We start from the raw sequence: 16,484 nt of genomic DNA, 5'->3' as shown, positions 1-16,484 counted from the left end.
TAACACGTAGTGTAATAGTTTATTCTCAATGTAGAATATCCACTCCCACTACTGTTCTTTCGTTAAGGGTTTAAGGCTAATGTTTACATCCATTGTTTATTCAAGATTAAAAAAATGTTAAAAAGGGGTCGGGTTGTAAGAATCGTAGGCCTAGTGATCGGTGACGGTTGTTTTGGTCTAGTCCAATACGTAAGTGGCCGCTTCTCTGTTGGTCCTAGACATCAAATCCTTTCGAGTTTGTTTCAATTTTAACTGACTTGTCTCGGGGGGTTTATGGTAAAAAGTGATCTAGGTTTCTTGTATATGTCAAGTTTCCGGACATAAATAAAACAGAGCCTTCTATTTCTCAAAAAGTAAAACAAAGATGCAAGATGAATAAATACATATAAGGTCTGTGAAATGATGTTGTCGAGATAAATCATCGTCTTCCACCAGTTTTGAAACTAATCACAAGACGATGTTATATTTATAACAGAAGAACCAGACTTTGGGGGGGAGACTACTACTCTGCCTTGTAACTCTTCTCTAGCTCCTCCAAATGCTCAAGGTCTTTATTGTACTTGCAGATGCGGAAAATACACCTGCCAGCGAATATGAGAGAACATTAGTCAAATTACATAAGTGGTGTGAGTTGTGTAATAGTGATGATGTTACCAGTAGAGAAGGATCCCAGCCATACACAGAACCACATTCCGCTGAGCCTTGTATATCTGAACACACAAGTAATTTGTACGTTTACTGAGCTAAGACATTTTAGGGAAGCAGAGCAGAGGACACAAATAATGTGTAGCAATAGATTCAACCGATCATAAAATCAAATAAAAAAGAAAATAAATGCTCAGATCTGTTATAAAACTCAGAAGATAATAGTTCTGTTTCTCAACTCTGTATCTCTCTCTCTTTCACTCGTGTGTTTGTCAAACAAGAAAAGAAATAGAACAGAGACACAAGATTTGGTAACCCAGTATCAACGCATCGGTGTGATGACGTCTACTCTGGGGCCGGATTCAATCCAGGCAGTATATTAATCAGGAGATGGTGTTTCTTACAGCTCAAGAACAGAGCAACAAACTCTCTCAAGCTCTCAAATGTCTTAACTCTCACACACGACGTAAAGAAGACATGAAAGTAAGGTTTTATAGCAAAACCCTACGTAAAGTGAATACTCTGTCGCGACCAGAAGTTTCACTTTCCTCCTTCTCTCCTTTATCGATCCCGGTTTAGTCTCTGCAATAACCAGCTTCAACTGAACCAACCTTCTTCTTAATTCAAACCAAAATTAGCTTCAAACCGAAACCTCTCTGAACTTGAATCACAAGAAAGCAAAAGCTTCAACATTCTCCACCTTGATTCAAGTTTCATCTCCTTCTCAATATACTACACAAACTTACGACTTAACCTCCGGCAGTGACGACTTTTTCGTCTCAGTTGGTCAGCTTTAGAAGATCCAAAGCTGCAACAAACTTGTTCACAGGAACAGACTTGGTTAGAATGTCCGCTGGATTCCTTGAAGTGTGTATCTTGCTCACTTCAACCTCACCATCTTCGATAATATCTCTGATGAAATGATACTTCCTTGCTACATGTTTTGTCCTTTCATGAAACGTGTTGTTCTTAGACAAACATATAGCAGATTGTGAATCACACCAGACCGTTGCTTTCTCTTGTTTGAACCCCATATCATTGATCAAACCCTTTATCCAGATCGCCTCTTTCACAGCTTCTGATAACGCAATATATTCAGCCTCTGTAGTTGATAGTGCTACAACAGACTGAAGACATGATCTCCAACTCACAGCATTACCTCCCACTGTAAACACGTATCCACTGGTTGATCTACTCTTGTCCAAATCTCCAGCAAAATCTGAATCACAATACCCTTGTATCCTGAATTCTTTACTCTTCGTAAACACCAAGTTCAGGTCGGATGAACCTTTAACATATCTGAGCAACCATTTCACTGCTTCCCAATGTAACTCTCCAGGCTTGCTCATGAACCTACTGATCAACCCAATAGCATAAGACAAATCTGGTCTTGTTCCCACCATTGCATACATAAGACTTCCTACGGCACTTGAGTATGGAAATCTTTCTGTATCAATGCATTCTGAAGCATCCTTGACTGCAGATAACTTAAAGTGTCCTCCAATCGGTGTGTTCACTGTCTTAGCCTCATGCATGTTAAACCTCCGAACCACCTTGGACAAGTAGTCCGACTGAGACAAATACAGAACACCTTTCTTTCTGTCTCTCTTGATGTCAATACCCAAGATCCGACTTGCAGCGCCCATGTCCTTCATTTCAAACTCTGAACTCAGCACTTCCTTGATCTTAGTGATTTCTGCCATTTCCTTTGCAGCTAGAAGCATATCGTCCACATAAAGTAGCAAATACACCCAGCCGCTCTTAACTCTCTTTACATAAACACAGGAATCTTGTTCACTTCTCAGAAAATTCTGCTTCTTCATGAACTGATGAAATCGCTTGTTCCAAAGCCTTGGTGACTGTTTTAAACCATAAAGAGATTTCTTCAGTAGACAGACCTGATCCTTTCCTTGATTCACCTCAAATCCCTCAGGTTGTTCCATGTACAGCTCCTGATCAAGAGTTCCATGCAGAAATGCAGTTTTTACGTCCATTTGTTCAAGCTCCATATCTTCATTCACAACTGCAGACATCAATATCCTTATGGAGACATGTTTAACAACAGGTGCAAAGACTTCTTGATAGTCTATGCCCTCTCTCTGCGTACACCCACGAGCAACCAATCTTGATTTGTGCCTCTCAGGTTCAACTCCGGGAATACCAGGCTTCTTCTTGTACAACCACCTGCAACTGATGACCTTCTTTCCTTCTGGTCGATCAACAACATCCCAGGTATGGTTTCTCTGTAGAGAATCCATTTCTTCCCCCATTGATCCGTTCCACTTAACCCACTCCTTTGATAACTTAGCCTCATGATAGCATCTTGGTTCCTCAATTTCAACATCTTCTGCTGCAAGAAGTGCAAATGCTACCATGCTGTAATCAGTGAATCTCGTTGGTGGAGCAGTAACACGTCTAGCTCTGTCTCTGGCTAGCTGATAACCAGCAAGTTCAACTTCTTCGTCGTTTTGATCTTCTGTTGCATCGATGAACTCTTCATCAGACTCGCTAGAACTCTCAACATCAGCTCCACCTCCAGCTGAATGCTCTGTATTTGACTGATGTTGTTCAGTCTCGTTCTCTGGCCTGACATCAACACAAACCTCAACTCTGCTTGAACCACTCGACTCTCCTGTCTCAGGTCTCTCTTTCATGTTCTTCTTCTTCTCTGACTTCACATCTTTATACATCAACTCTTCTTGAAACACGACGTTTCTGCTAATCACACTCTTCAGTTCGTCCAGGAGCCACACCTTGTAACCTTTTGTCCCTGGAGGATATCCCAAGAAAACCCCTTTCAATGCTCTTGGTTTCAGTTTCCCTTGATCATGATGAACAAAGCAAACTGAACCAAACTTTCTCATATGTTTATATCCTGGTTTTCTGTTCAGCCACAACTCTTCTGGTACGTTGTGATCGATTGCAGAGCTTGGAGAACGGTTGATCACATAAGCGGCTGTAGCAGCAGCTTCTGCCCAGAACTCTTCTCCAAGACCTGATTCATTTAGCATACATCTCACCTTCTCCATCAGTGTACGATTCATCCTTTCTGCAACACCATTTTGTTGTGGTGTGTACGTACATGTGCGATGTCTCTCTATGCCATGTTCTCTGCAATGATCATCAAACTTCGTGTTGCAAAACTCCAACCCTTTGTCTGTTCTCAGAACCTTCACATTCTTGTTCATCTGATTCTCTACCAAGGTTTTCCACTCGCAGAACTTGTCAAATGTCTCATCTTTAGTCTTCAAGAACATCAACCACACCTTCCTTGTCTTATCATCGATGATGGATAAGAAGTATTGTTTTCCAGACAATGATGGTGTAGTGTTTGGAGACCCCCACAGATCAGCATGCACATAACCAAGAGCGTCTTCAGTGTCATGCCTTCCAAGGTTAAAACTCAGTTTCTTAGACTTCCCCATTACGCAATGTTCACAGAACTTGAGCTCCTTAACCTCGTTTCTGTTTATCAGCCCTTTTCCAGTCAAGATCTTCATGTTGTTGATGCTCATGTGCCCGAGCCTGCTATGCCACAAAGCAGTTTTATCTGACTTGTTCAACTCCGCATTGCAGGTCTCTTGCACAACCGTTTCTCCATCCAGAATATACAGGCCATTCACCAGGTTACCACGAAGTGCTGTCTTCTTCTGCTTAAAGTACCTGACTTTGCCATCTTTACCTTCATGCTCAAAGCCAAGCTTATCAAGGGTTCCAGTGGAGATGAGATTTCTTCTCAGATTAGGAACATATCTGACGTTCTTCAGCATCGTGATCGTACCCCCGTGTGTGTTGATTCTAATGGTCCCTTGTCCCTGTGACTGAACTGTGTGATCATCACCCAACAAGATAGTTGTTCCTCCATTGTCATGTAGGTCAACGAACCAGTCTCTACGCGAGGTCATGTGAAACGTACAACCTGAATCCAACACCCAAACATCTTTTGCTTGATCACTCATGCTCAATGACTCAGCGTCAATTAACTTCTCAGTGATAACTCCTGCCTCTCCCTGTCCCTCAGCTCCGAACTTCTTCTTCCTTGCATAACAGTCTTTCTTTGTGTGACCTTCTTTCTTGCAAAACCAGCAAGTAACCCTTGATCTTGAGTTAGATCTTCCTCTTCCCTTCCCATTTGATTCCCTAGGGCCTTTAGAAGAAGACCTTCCTCTCTCTCTTGTATACAAGCTTGCTCCAGAATTTTTATTATCCTTAGCAGCTTCTTGAATCTCTCTTTCTATGGATCGTACAGCTGACACGACTTCCTCCAGAGTTAGAGAGTTTCTTCCATACTTCAGAGTATGCTTGAGCTGATCATAGCTCGACGACAGAGACGTCAAGAACAAGATCGCTTGAACTTCATCTGAAACCTTCACCTCCAAACTTCCAAGTTCAGCAACAATCTTGAGAAAATCATCCACATTCCTGTCTACACTCAATGACTCATCCATCTTGAACGTGTAGAACTTCAGCTGCAGATGTATACGGTTAGGTAGAGACCTTTCCATATACAACCTGTTCAGCATTGACCACATCTCTGCAGCAGTAACGCAATGCTCAATCTTTCTCACCACATGGTCACCAAGACCTGTTATCATCAATCCCATAGCTTTCTCAGATTTTTCTTCCTTTATGGGATCGCGAACTGTCTTTGTCAGCGGCGCAGAAGAGTCTGTTTCTTCTCCTTCAACAGGGCTCTTCTCTTCGCTTCTGGTGAGAGGAACCTCCATCTCCAACTTGTGGTCTGTGACAATGTATTTCAGACCCAATACACGAAAATGAGCCATCATTCTCGTCTTCCACATACTGAAATCTCCAGTACCATCGAACCTGTCGATCTTCAGCCTTGAAACCCCCACAAGATCTTCAGACATCTTGTAACCAGCAAACTACCACTCCTCCTTACGTAAAGGTCACGCCTTTAAGACAAAGCTTGTGTTTTTTATGACAAAGCTTCAATCTTTCTCAACCTGATGCTAAGAACACCGAAAGTTGTAACCTTTATGATGAAACTTGATGTATTTCCACCAAAGGTTACACCTTTCTTCTCAAAGCTTCAACCTTTACTCTTCTCTTCGACAAAGCTTGAAACTTTATGATTTTTCTTCAAAGGTTTAAGCTTTCCTCAAGAACCTGAGCTCTGATACCACTTGTTATAAAACTCAGAAGATAATAGTTCTGTTTCTCAACTCTGTATCTCTCTCTCTTTCACTCGTGTGTTTGTCAAACAAGAAAAGAAATAGAACAGAGACACAAGATTTGGTAACCCAGTATCAACGCATCGGTGTGATGACGTCTACTCTGGGGCCGGATTCAATCCAGGCAGTATATTAATCAGGAGATGGTGTTTCTTACAGCTCAAGAACAGAGCAACAAACTCTCTCAAGCTCTCAAATGTCTTAACTCTCACACACGACGTAAAGAAGACATGAAAGTAAGGTTTTATAGCAAAACCCTACGTAAAGTGAATACTCTGTCGCGACCAGAAGTTTCACTTTCCTCCTTCTCTCCTTTATCGATCCCGGTTTAGTCTCTGCAATAACCAGCTTCAACTGAACCAACCTTCTTCTTAATTCAAACCAAAATTAGCTTCAAACCGAAACCTCTCTGAACTTGAATCACAAGAAAGCAAAAGCTTCAACAAGATCAGTGTTTTGGGCAATCGGATTTGGTTACCTAGTTAAATTTCATCAACAATCAACCGCCAACATATTCTCACAAGAACAGGGCATAAATAGAAAATGAAACCAGTTCCATTATAATAAAATCTATAGATCCAGTCATCCAGATGACTGCACTAATGTAAGATTCCAAGCTTCTTAACCGCAGGCTAGGTTATGCAACAGAAGTGAACTCAGAAGATACTAATAGTAAGTTAGTAACCACAGGGTTTGTGACAAAATATGCAATTGGTTGAACTACTGTGAACTCATTTTCTGTTTCGTTACTCAGACATCTCTATATGTGCTGAACTAAAATTATAGCAAATAACTCGATCCTCAGATCAAGTAAAGAAGATAGACAGGAACACAAACAAGTCAAATACGAGGGAACATTCTTAAACAGAAAGTATTAAAGATGATACACTTACTGATTTCTCGTAGCGATCACGCTCGGTGGCAGTGCAAACCTCAGATGAGCACATTAGTCTATGCTCACTCTTCCAGTAAAGATCTGGAAACAAAAGTAACAAAATTCATAATTAAAAGAAAAGTACCAAAAAAATCACTCCCGGTTATAGAAACCCTAACTATAAATGAATTGACAGAGAGAGAGAAGTCGGTCACCGAGGAGTTGAAATCCAGCGAAGGCGACGATGGAGGCGGCAGGCTGGAGTATGAGCGAGACAAGTGACACGATGCGTTTCTTCACGAGCATAGGGTAAGGTAGAGTCAAAATGACTGCGATCGCTACCTCGGCAGCAACCACGTACGATAGAATCAGCCATTGCAATGCCATTTCTCTTCTTCCTCTCTCTCTCTCTCTCTCTCTCGGTCCTCTTCTGTGCGCGATCGACACGTTATTTACGCCGTGTGCGAGTGCCGTCGCCGCGTCGGACTTTGACTTTTTAAAAAAAAATTGTTTTAGTCAATGGGCCTTTATCTAGCCCAATAGCCCAGCATTTATGGATTCTATTGCTAACTACTCGCTAATTTGAATTTTCTTTTCAAGTTAAACTTCTTGTTGAAGTTTCAGTTTTTGTTTTCTTTTGGATTTCATTCACATAATCTTCCTAGTCTCTTTATTTCTTACAAAAATGTTTTCTATTAAAAACGAAGTAATCATACATGCTAGTGTTAATGTGTTATGCAATTTTTTTTTTTGGGCTGACATGTGTTATGCAATTATGTCACACAATTCGAGAATAGATAGAGGCTTTAAGCCTGAGCTTAAACTAATCTTTTTAGGACCTAATAACAAACATAGTAATTTTTTTTTTTGCCATCAAGTTTTTAATATTAAAAAGGCCGAAGCCCAAAGAAAACAAATTACAAGGTCCGAACACATCAGGCCCAACCTTAGAAAACAAACGGGCCTACAGTCCAACAAACTCGAAACGGGCCTCCAGCCCAGAACCCTCGAAACCCTAGCGATCAGGAATCCAAGGTGTGGCCGCCGCGAAGATCTGATCTGAGAGAAAGGACCGGACACGTGTTCACACCTCCACACCGGGGGACACGCGTCTCGCTGGCCGCCGCACCACCACCTCTACTCGCTACCACCGGGGAACCACACTTCGGTTCGCCGGAATCAAACCGGAGCTCACCAGCTCCAAACATCTTCATCGCACACGCTTTGAAGTCCCGGGTGGCTATGATCGGAGAGAAACTCAAGCACCGCGGCGAGATTTCGTCTACCACCGTTGAGAGCACACACCCAGGAGAAAGCTTCACATGCAACCTCCACTTTACCACCGAGGACCTTCCTCCGCCTCCACCGAGACCTCGAACAACCGAAACAAGAACCGCAAAAAAAAAGAGAAAAACAAAGCCACAAATCTAAACCCTAATAACCTAGGAGCCGAAAGCCGGCGGCGCAAGGCAAAGACAACCTTCACACCCCGGAAACAGGAGCCGACGGCGGCGGATCTGAAAGAACATCCCCGTCGCAGAAACAGGAACCAGCGTCGACGGAGCTAACGGAGCCTCCATCTCCCGGAAGACAATCGAGCTAGACGCATCTCCACCGCGCCATCAAAACCCGCACCGCGTCGTTGCTCCAAAAACAGACCACCGGAGATGATGGCTGACCAGAGCTCAGACAAAGTAGGGACCGGTAGAGACAGGAGGGAGACACCAGACCGTTGATTTTGCTAAAAGAAAACGGACACCGGCGGCGGCACGGACGCTAACGCGCCGGCCGACCGCCGGAATCCAAACTGGATTCACTTTCTCTCTCTTCTCTCTCTTCTCTCTAGAAAAAAGGTTTTGATGTGGTAACAAACATAGTAATTAAAGAAGAATTTATAAATATATAGATAAGACCAATCCATTGAAAAAATATAGATAAGCATAAACATACATTAAAATGGTACTTAATAGAGTTCACAAAGAATGAGCTGACATGGAAAGTTAGTTTTGGATAAGCTTTGATCAGTATAAAGTAGAGAAGAGTACTACAAAATAAATATATAGAAAGACGAATCCGTTGAAAATATCGGAAACCAAAAGCAATTTAAGAAAATCCACCGAATCCTGATGTTGACTTCTGGGTTTGAACATAAAAAAGTTTTTTTTTTGAAAAAGGAAATAACATAATCTTGTAAGATTATATCTGAATAGAACAATATTAAAATGCAAAAATATAATTTCCAATTTAACATATTAAATACATTCATAAAAAATAAAAATACAAACACGCGGCGACACGACACAGGCGCAAGAACGGCACACGAAAACGTAAAGAATCACGTGTTTATCGCACAATCACCACTTACAATCTTATTAGGAAATTAATCGATGCGGATAAAGTAATTTACAGATTCGGCATAAAATATCTTATCCAGATGAGGATTGGGCCTGGCCCATTACACGTCCGCAACTGCCATTTAATTCAACTCTGAGGTTTCTCGTACGGAACAATCACTTTCTCTCTCGCTGGCTCTTCTTCTTTCTTGTTGCTTCTTCTCTCTCTCTCGGCGTTGCTGTTGTTGACTCTCATCTCGTTTTAGGTTGCCTTAAACCTTCTTCTAGAATCCTCTCCCGTTCATGCGAGCTTCTCCGATTCTCAGGTTCTGATTGCCTCATTACTCACAAAAATGGTTTACGCGGCGAAGAAATTCATCAACAACCCCAACGGTTCGTCCTCTTCGTATTCGTTCTCTCTCTTCTTTATTTGTTCTTAGATTAGGTCGTAGATTGAGGATTGTGAATGCTATCGCGAACTGTTTGACCTATGTTAAAATCCCCGATTGTGTGTTACTGTTTGCGATATCTTCTTTGCGTTGCGTGTATCTTGCTGATGAAATCCGTCTTTGTGCTCGCGATCCTCGAAATGCTGCTTTGTGACTGTGTTGTTTCGTTGCATTGCATGGTCAATCCTGATGACGAATCGAACATGATTGATTTTTACATGGTTTTAGGGTTACATTTTCTTGAAATTGAACTAGCGGCTTGGGAGTTTCGAAGTAATACATAGTACTGTTTTTTTTTGTTTGTATTTGCAGATGTGGTGACTGAGTTCATCGAGGGACTTGTGGAAACTTATCCTGGACTCCAGTATTTGGATGGATTTCCTGAGGTTAAGGTGGTGCTACGAGCTGATGTCTCTGCTGAGAAGTATGACAAGGTTGCCGTTATATCAGGTGTGACATAGTTTGTGACTTATGTGGGTTGATTAGGGTTCTTGAACCTTTTTTATGAACTTATGCCTTTTGGTTTAATTGTAGGTGGAGGCAGTGGGCATGAGCCAGCACATGCTGGTTACGTTGGAGAAGGAATGCTTACAGCTGCTATCTGTGGAGATGTTTTTGCCTCCCCACCAGTTGATTCCATCTTGGCTGTAAGTCTTCCCTTTTTTGGGGTTTCCTTCTTTCTTTTTTGAGTTAATGATATATATGCTTTCTCAATTCCAGGGAATTCGTGCTGTAACTGGTTCTCAGGGATGTCTTTTGATCGTCAAGGTAATCAGACTGGGAAAGAGAGACCCATCCGTGCAGTGTCAATATATTTGAAACTATGGACTCTTGTCTTTTTATGTTGTTGCGTAATGTAGTTTCTCTATCGATTCTGTTTACAGAACTATACTGGTGACCGCTTGAACTTTGGTTTGGCTGCTGAGCAAGCGAAATCTGAAGGTTACAAAGTAGAGGTACTGCTCGTTGTTATTTTTTTTTTTTCACAGTTAAGAGCGTTGAAGTACACAATGACAGATTCTTCTTTTTAGACTGTGATTGTTGGAGAGGACTGCGCTTTACCACCGCCTCGTGGTATTGCTGGACGGAGAGGGTTAGCGGGAACTGTTCTCGTACATAAGGTTCTCTCACCTTCTTTCTCTAATTGCGATTTAAACTAATGTCTCCCCTTTTGGTTGATCTCATTTCTGGTACTATATCTTCTTAAATTGTGATTCTTAAACCTTGGTCTGCTGTGGGCACTGTGATTTGTTTAGTAGTTTAGCATAGCTTAGTTTAACAAGCCTAGGAACACTACAAAGTTCTGAGCAGAAACCTTCAAGCATCAGTTTTATAATTCGTTTCTGCTTGGTTACAGGTTGCTGGCGCAGCAGCTGCTGCTGGTCTTTCTCTAGAAAAAGTTGCGGCCGAGGCAAAATGTGCATCGGAGATGGTTGGTACCATGGGTGTTGCACTATCTGTTTGTACGCTTCCTGGCCAGGTTACATCAGACCGCCTGGGCCAAGAGAAGATGGAACTCGGTCTTGGAATCGTATGTTCTCTTCATTTCTCCCAAATCTGCATGAATTCACTCTGTGGTTCGTACCTTGACTTGATACTTTTTCTCTCAGCATGGAGAACCTGGTGCTGCTGTGGTTGACGTTCAACCTGTGGATGTGGTGGTTTCACATGTTCTTCAGCAGATACTGAGTCCTGTATGTGCTAATTTTCATTTTCTCTATTGTGCTTTTGTCGGGATAGTCAAATACAAGTTACCCATGTTGATTATTAACTTTATCTTTGATTAGAAGTCTTCTAGACATATCCTTTATCAACCTATGCATTATGTACAATTTTCTTCGATTTCTGCAGGAGACCAATTATGTTCCAATTACACGCGGTAACAGAGTGGTTCTCATGGTTAATGGGTAAGCCCATTCTTATTTGAATAGATATCCGTGTTTTGCTCCCATTATTTCAACTGCAGCAAAATGTTACCATTATGATATCAACTTTTGGTTCAGAGAGTTAGTGATTTCTTGGTTTTAAGGTGAGAGCTTAGGTTGTCTTTTCATTCTTTGCAGCTTAGGAGGCACTCCTTTGATGGAACTTATGATTGCTGCTGGAAAAGCTGTCCCTAAATTGCAGTTGGAATTTGGACTTGCTGTTGATAGGGTGTATACAGGGCTTTTTATGACTTCTCTCGATATGGCAGGTGAGTTTGAGCGGTCTCCTTGATTTAGTTAAGTGTTACATACTCCTGTTGTCATGCTGACGGTCTTTCATTTTTAGGATTCTCGATTTCAATCATGAAGGCTGACCAGTCAATCTTAGACCGATTAGATGCTCCAACTAAGGCTCCAAATTGGCCTGTTGGCACTGATGGTCCGTGAAATGTTGTTACATGTTCTATATTTCCCTGAATTTTTTTCACTACGTAGTCTTTGATACAAAATCATTGTTGCATTGCAGGCAACCGGCCACCTGCAAAGATCCCTGTTCCTATTCCCCCTTCTCGATCAACAAAAAGCACTGAGGTATGCATTGCAAAATTTGATACATTTGGGCTGTTTAGAAGGGTCCCAGGGTTTGGCAATAATTTTTCTTTTGCTAAATTACGTTCTGTGACATTGGCAATACCAGTCTCACGCTCGACCTCAAGAGCTGAGTCAACAAGGTCGAGTTCTTGAGGCAGCTATTCAAGCAGCAGCAACTGTGATCATTGGTCTAAAGGATAGCTTGAACGATTGGGATGGAAAAGTAGGCGATGGTGATTGTGGATCAACAGTAAGTCTCAATTTTGGAACATGCTTTTATCTTGCGCATTTTATTGTATCTTACATGGGCTTGCATTAATTTTGTAGATGCACAGAGGTGCAACAGCTATACTGGAAGACATGAAACACTAGTGAGTCTATTTGTTAATCTTACTTCCTCACATGCAGCTCTTTGTGTTGAGTTTAGATTCCTGACAAAAATCTGAACATTTTGTATCTCTTATTGTTTCTAGTTATCCGCTCAACGATGCTGCGGAAACAGTGAATGAGATTGGTGCATCAATCAGCAGAGCCATGGGGGGAACAAGTGGAATTATGTAAGCTCATGAAATTATTTGAACATTCTTCCATATATTAGTCTGGGTCATCCCCTACGTTTGGCTTTCATTGATAAAAACTATTACGCTTTGTTATATGAAAATAGATACAATCTCCTCTGCAAGGCAGCGTACGCGGAGCTAAAAGCTAACACTGAGTCAGAAGTCACTCCCAAATACTGTGAGATAATGCTTCTTGAATGTGGTTAGTATTGCAATGGTCACATACTTGTTTTAACTCAGGCTTCTCTTGTATCAATCATCAGGGTCCGAAGCACTCAAGTCATCAATAGCATCTGTCAGCAAATATGGTGGAGCAACTGCGGGATACAGGACGATGCTAGATGCCCTTATCCCAGCTTCACAAGTTCTTGAAGAGGTGACAACTTTTTTTTTGGTCATACTTGAGATGTTGCAAGTACTAATGTGTTTTTGGTTTTGGTAAGAATAGAAGCTGAGCGCTGGAGAGGACCCAATATCTGCTTTCATTCTGTCAGCTGAAGCAGCAACTAAAGGAGCGGAATCAACCATACAGATGCAAGCTCAGGTTAGCCATTTCGGTCTCTGCTTTTGCTATACTGTGCGCTTTTTTTTTTTCATTTTGATCTGACTGTGAGACTGTGAAACTTAGGCTGGGAGATCCAGCTACGTGTCTGCAGAGATGCTGGCAACAGTTCCAGATCCGGGTGCAATGGCTGCAGCAGGATGGTTCAGTGCAGCAGCAAGAGCCGTGAAGGAGCAGTATCAGGGCTCATCATGATCCCCTTGGAGTGGCTTTTCTTATTTTGTTTCTCTGGATATATAAACTGGGTTCTGGTGAGAGAGGCTCTTTATCGCAAACTATTGGCTTTCTGTATGTGTGTATGTTTAAGATTTTTACTGACTCTGTGAGGGCTCTCCGTTTATGCCATTTTTTTTTGCGTGGTGCGTAATACTGAGAGAGTTTATAAGCTTCCGGAGAGACGAGACTATATTGGGTACTTTGGATTATTAAACAACTTTGAAAACATGCTACTTCTTCATCTTGCATACAATGCATACATATTTGAAAATTTATAATTTATTTTGTTGGTACGTTGTAATTTTTTTAGCTGTTTCTATCCACATGAAGAATCCCGCGGAGGATTTTATTACGATATGACTAGTATATATCCCGTAAATAAGTTGTTCTAGGCAATAGTCTGTGTATATCTTCTTAGGTCATGTTTATCTCTCAGGGCAACATATTATATACTTTGATTTTTAACTCCCTACGTTTGCGTTCTATACAAACTTGAAGCTTTTTAAGGAAGTAGTAGCAAGTAGCAAGGGCGGGTGCTCTTTAGTTCCTGATCCGGCTCACAAGGCTCTGTAGGCTATTCATAAGATCAACTGTACTACCCCAGTTCTTTCTATTATTGTGTTGAATGAATTATAAGTGGTGTAGAAAACCTAATTCAAAGGGAAGAGAGAGTCAAGGGGATAAAAAATGGATGTCTTAAATTAGTGAGAGAGAGTTTTGCATTCTTTATATCTGTCAAATAAAACTTGTGAATATAGCTTCCTTTTTTGTTCAAACATTTTCAGCACAAGTTAAAAAAAAGACAATGGTACTAGCCACAAACTCTGACTCCGAAGAGCATTTGCATTCCACTTTCGCTTCCAGATATGTCCGTGCTGTTGTTCCCAGGTCTCCTCTCTCTCTCTCTCTCTCTCTCTCTCTCTCTCTCTCTCTGTCCTTTATCATAACTGTTTCCTCATTTAGTGTTTTTTCTTTCTTTCTTTTTATGTTGACTTATGATGCATATGGTTATGTATTTATTCTGTTTGTATATCTTGAAACAGGTTCAAGATGCCTGACAATTCCATGCCCAAGGACGCTGCTTATCAAGTGATTAGTGATGAATTGATGCTTGATGGCAATCCCAGGCTTAACCTAGCTTCCTTTGTAACCACTTGGATGGAACCTGAGTGTGACAAACTCATCATGGAATCTGTGAACAAGAATTATGTTGACATGGACGAATATCCTGTCACTACCGAGCTCCAGGTTCCTCTTCACACTCTCTCCCCTCATCTGCTTTCCATTCTAAATATCTATTTCAACACTTTCCTCTAAATTGTATACACATCTGTTTTTTTTCGGTTGGCGTGATTCTCTCCTCTTCAGAACCGATGTGTAAACATGATAGCCAATTTATTCCATGCTCCCATGGGAGAAGATGAAGCTGCTATTGGATGTGGAACTGTTGGTTCATCAGAGGCTATAATGCTTGCTGGTTTAGCTTTCAAAAGAAAATGGCAACAGAGGAGAAGAGCTCAAGGTCTACCTACTGATAATCCTAACATTGTTACTGGAGCCAATGTTCAGGTATATATATATACACTTACTTCTCATCCTCCAACCATGAAATTATATTGACTCTTCAAAATACTTGTGTGCAGGTGTGCTGGGAGAAATTTGCAAGGTACTTTGAGGTAGAGCTCAAAGAGGTGAAACTTAGTGAAGGCTATTACGTGATGGACCCCGCTAAAGCTGTAGAGATGGTGGATGAGAACACAATCTGCGTTGCAGCCATTCTAGGTTCCACGCTTACCGGAGAGTTCGAGGATGTGAAGCTGCTGAACGATCTCTTGGCTGAGAAAAACGCAGAGACTGGTTGGGATGTTGCTATTCACGTTGATGCAGCCAGTGGAGGATTCATTGCTCCTTTCCTCTACCCTGATCTTGAATGGGACTTCAGGCTTCCTTGGGTTAAGAGCATTAATGTCAGTGGTCATAAGTATGGACTTGTCTATGCAGGAGTTGGTTGGATTGTCTGGAGAACCAAAGATGATTTGCCTGAGGACCTTGTCTTTCACATCAACTACTTGGGAGCTGATCAACCTACTTTCACTCTTAACTTCTCTAAAGGTTTGTTTGTGTTACAACTAGGTTATCCAATCTTGCCGTCTCAAATTCTGTTCAAAAAAATACTGACGAATATTTAACTATGTAATGAAATAATTTTAAATTTAATAATTATATATACATATATATATATATATTCTTTTTTGAAACTTTAAGCTGTAGTTTTAGCTTCATACTTACTTTATTTTTATACTCGGACCCTGTTCAACTGTTCCAGTTGCATCTGCTATTACACTATTCATCATGACTCTTTATTTGTTATTTTTTTGCAGGCTCAAGCCAAATCATTGCTCAGTACTATCAGTTTATTCGACTAGGCTTTGAGGTACTTGATCCTTTGTATACTACCTAAATACAGTTTCATTTTGGTAAACATCTAAGCAACTGTCTAGTGATCTTATTTTTTGAAATTGAAAAAGGGATACAAGAACATAATGGAAAACTGCATGGACAACGCGAGGAGGCTAAGAGAAGGAATAGAGATGACAGGGAAGTTCGACATTGTCTCTAAAGACATAGGCGTGCCCCTAGTGGCATTCTCTCTCAAAGACAGTAGCAAACACACCGTGTTCGAGATCGCAGAGTCTCTTAGGAAATTTGGATGGATCATACCGGCTTACACTATGCCTGCAGATGCACAGCACATTGCTGTGCTCAGAGTTGTGATCAGGGAAGATTTTAGCCGAGGACTAGCGGACAGACTCATCACACATATCATTCAGGTACTGAAAGAGATCGATGGCCTTCCTAGCCGGGTTGCTCATATAGCTGCCGCTGCAGCGGTTAGTGGTGGTGAAGTGAAGACTGCTAAGATGTCGCTGGAGGATATCACTAAGTATTGGAAACGCCTTGTGGAACACAAGAGAAATATTGTCTGTTAGGTGGTTATGTCTTTATGCTTCTTCTTTTTGGACCAGTTATGTTCTCTTGGTAATAAGGTTTTTATTTTAAGACCATTCTGTTAAACTTTTCTTCCTTGGCATTATATTAATATTGATGGTAATATTAAACCAAAAGATTTGTTC

At 41.3% G+C, this 16,484-nt stretch overlaps 3 protein-coding genes across 3 annotated transcripts; 2 read left to right on the top strand and 1 right to left on the bottom strand.

The window, feature by feature from the left end:
* Positions 1–323: 323 nt before the first annotated feature.
* Positions 324–7,194, bottom strand: LOC108859884 (uncharacterized). The gene is made up of 4 exons (XM_018633787.2): positions 6,930–7,194; positions 6,734–6,816; positions 655–710; positions 324–581 (listed from the first exon to the last, which is right to left on the bottom strand). Exons 1-4 carry the CDS (start codon positions 7,099–7,101, stop codon positions 503–505), a joined length of 390 nt encoding a protein of 129 aa, XP_018489289.1. The 5' UTR covers positions 7,102–7,194; the 3' UTR covers positions 324–502.
* A 2,020-nt stretch (positions 7,195–9,214) lies between these two features.
* LOC108862787 (putative 3,4-dihydroxy-2-butanone kinase) lies at positions 9,215–13,591 on the top strand. The gene is made up of 19 exons (XM_018637026.2): positions 9,215–9,440; positions 9,809–9,946; positions 10,031–10,143; positions 10,217–10,264; positions 10,381–10,452; positions 10,528–10,617; positions 10,854–11,027; positions 11,107–11,190; positions 11,348–11,403; positions 11,560–11,690; positions 11,768–11,860; positions 11,948–12,012; positions 12,119–12,262; positions 12,340–12,383; positions 12,486–12,569; positions 12,677–12,750; positions 12,836–12,948; positions 13,021–13,116; positions 13,201–13,591. Exons 1-19 carry the CDS (start codon positions 9,401–9,403, stop codon positions 13,327–13,329), a joined length of 1,788 nt encoding a protein of 595 aa, XP_018492528.1. The 5' UTR covers positions 9,215–9,400; the 3' UTR covers positions 13,330–13,591.
* Positions 13,592–13,737: 146 nt separating this feature from the next.
* LOC108862789 (glutamate decarboxylase 5) lies at positions 13,738–16,430 on the top strand. Its single transcript, XM_057011194.1, has 7 exons — positions 13,738–13,942; positions 14,136–14,238; positions 14,394–14,598; positions 14,719–14,919; positions 14,994–15,462; positions 15,732–15,784; positions 15,879–16,430. Exons 2-7 carry the CDS (start codon positions 14,156–14,158, stop codon positions 16,338–16,340), a joined length of 1,473 nt encoding a protein of 490 aa, XP_056867174.1. The 5' UTR covers positions 13,738–13,942; positions 14,136–14,155; the 3' UTR covers positions 16,341–16,430.
* The last annotated feature ends 54 nt before the right edge of the window (positions 16,431–16,484 follow it).

This window comes from Raphanus sativus, chromosome 5, assembly GCF_000801105.2.
Source record: "Raphanus sativus cultivar WK10039 chromosome 5, ASM80110v3, whole genome shotgun sequence".
Lineage (NCBI taxonomy): Eukaryota > Viridiplantae > Streptophyta > Magnoliopsida > Brassicales > Brassicaceae > Raphanus > Raphanus sativus.
Note: the sequence above shows the minus strand (reverse complement) of the source record. Positions and strands in the feature narration are given on the sequence as shown.

Bases quoted from the DNA above. Each gene is read 5' to 3' on its own strand.
- LOC108862789 (XM_057011194.1), top strand. From the start codon at position 14,156: ATGGTACTAGCCACAAACTCTGACTCCGAAGAGCATTTGCATTCCACT. The intron at 14,239-14,393 runs GTCTCCTCTCTC...ATCTTGAAACAG, and splicing joins GTCCGTGCTGTTGTTCCCAG to GTTCAAGATGCCTGACAATT. The intron at 15,463-15,731 runs GTTTGTTTGTGT...ATTTTTTTGCAG, and splicing joins CACTCTTAACTTCTCTAAAG to GCTCAAGCCAAATCATTGCT.
- LOC108859884 (XM_018633787.2), bottom strand. From the start codon at position 7,101: ATGGCATTGCAATGGCTGATTCTATCGTACGTGGTTGCTGCCGAGGTA. The intron at 6,817-6,929 runs GTGACCGACTTC...TTTTGTTTCCAG, and splicing joins CGCTGGATTTCAACTCCTCG to ATCTTTACTGGAAGAGTGAG. The intron at 711-6,733 runs GTAAGTGTATCA...TTGTGTGTTCAG, and splicing joins GTGATCGCTACGAGAAATCA to ATATACAAGGCTCAGCGGAA.
- LOC108862787 (XM_018637026.2), top strand. From the start codon at position 9,401: ATGGTTTACGCGGCGAAGAAATTCATCAACAACCCCAACG. The intron at 10,618-10,853 runs GTTCTCTCACCT...GCTTGGTTACAG, and splicing joins GAACTGTTCTCGTACATAAG to GTTGCTGGCGCAGCAGCTGC. The intron at 11,404-11,559 runs GTAAGCCCATTC...CATTCTTTGCAG, and splicing joins GTGGTTCTCATGGTTAATGG to CTTAGGAGGCACTCCTTTGA.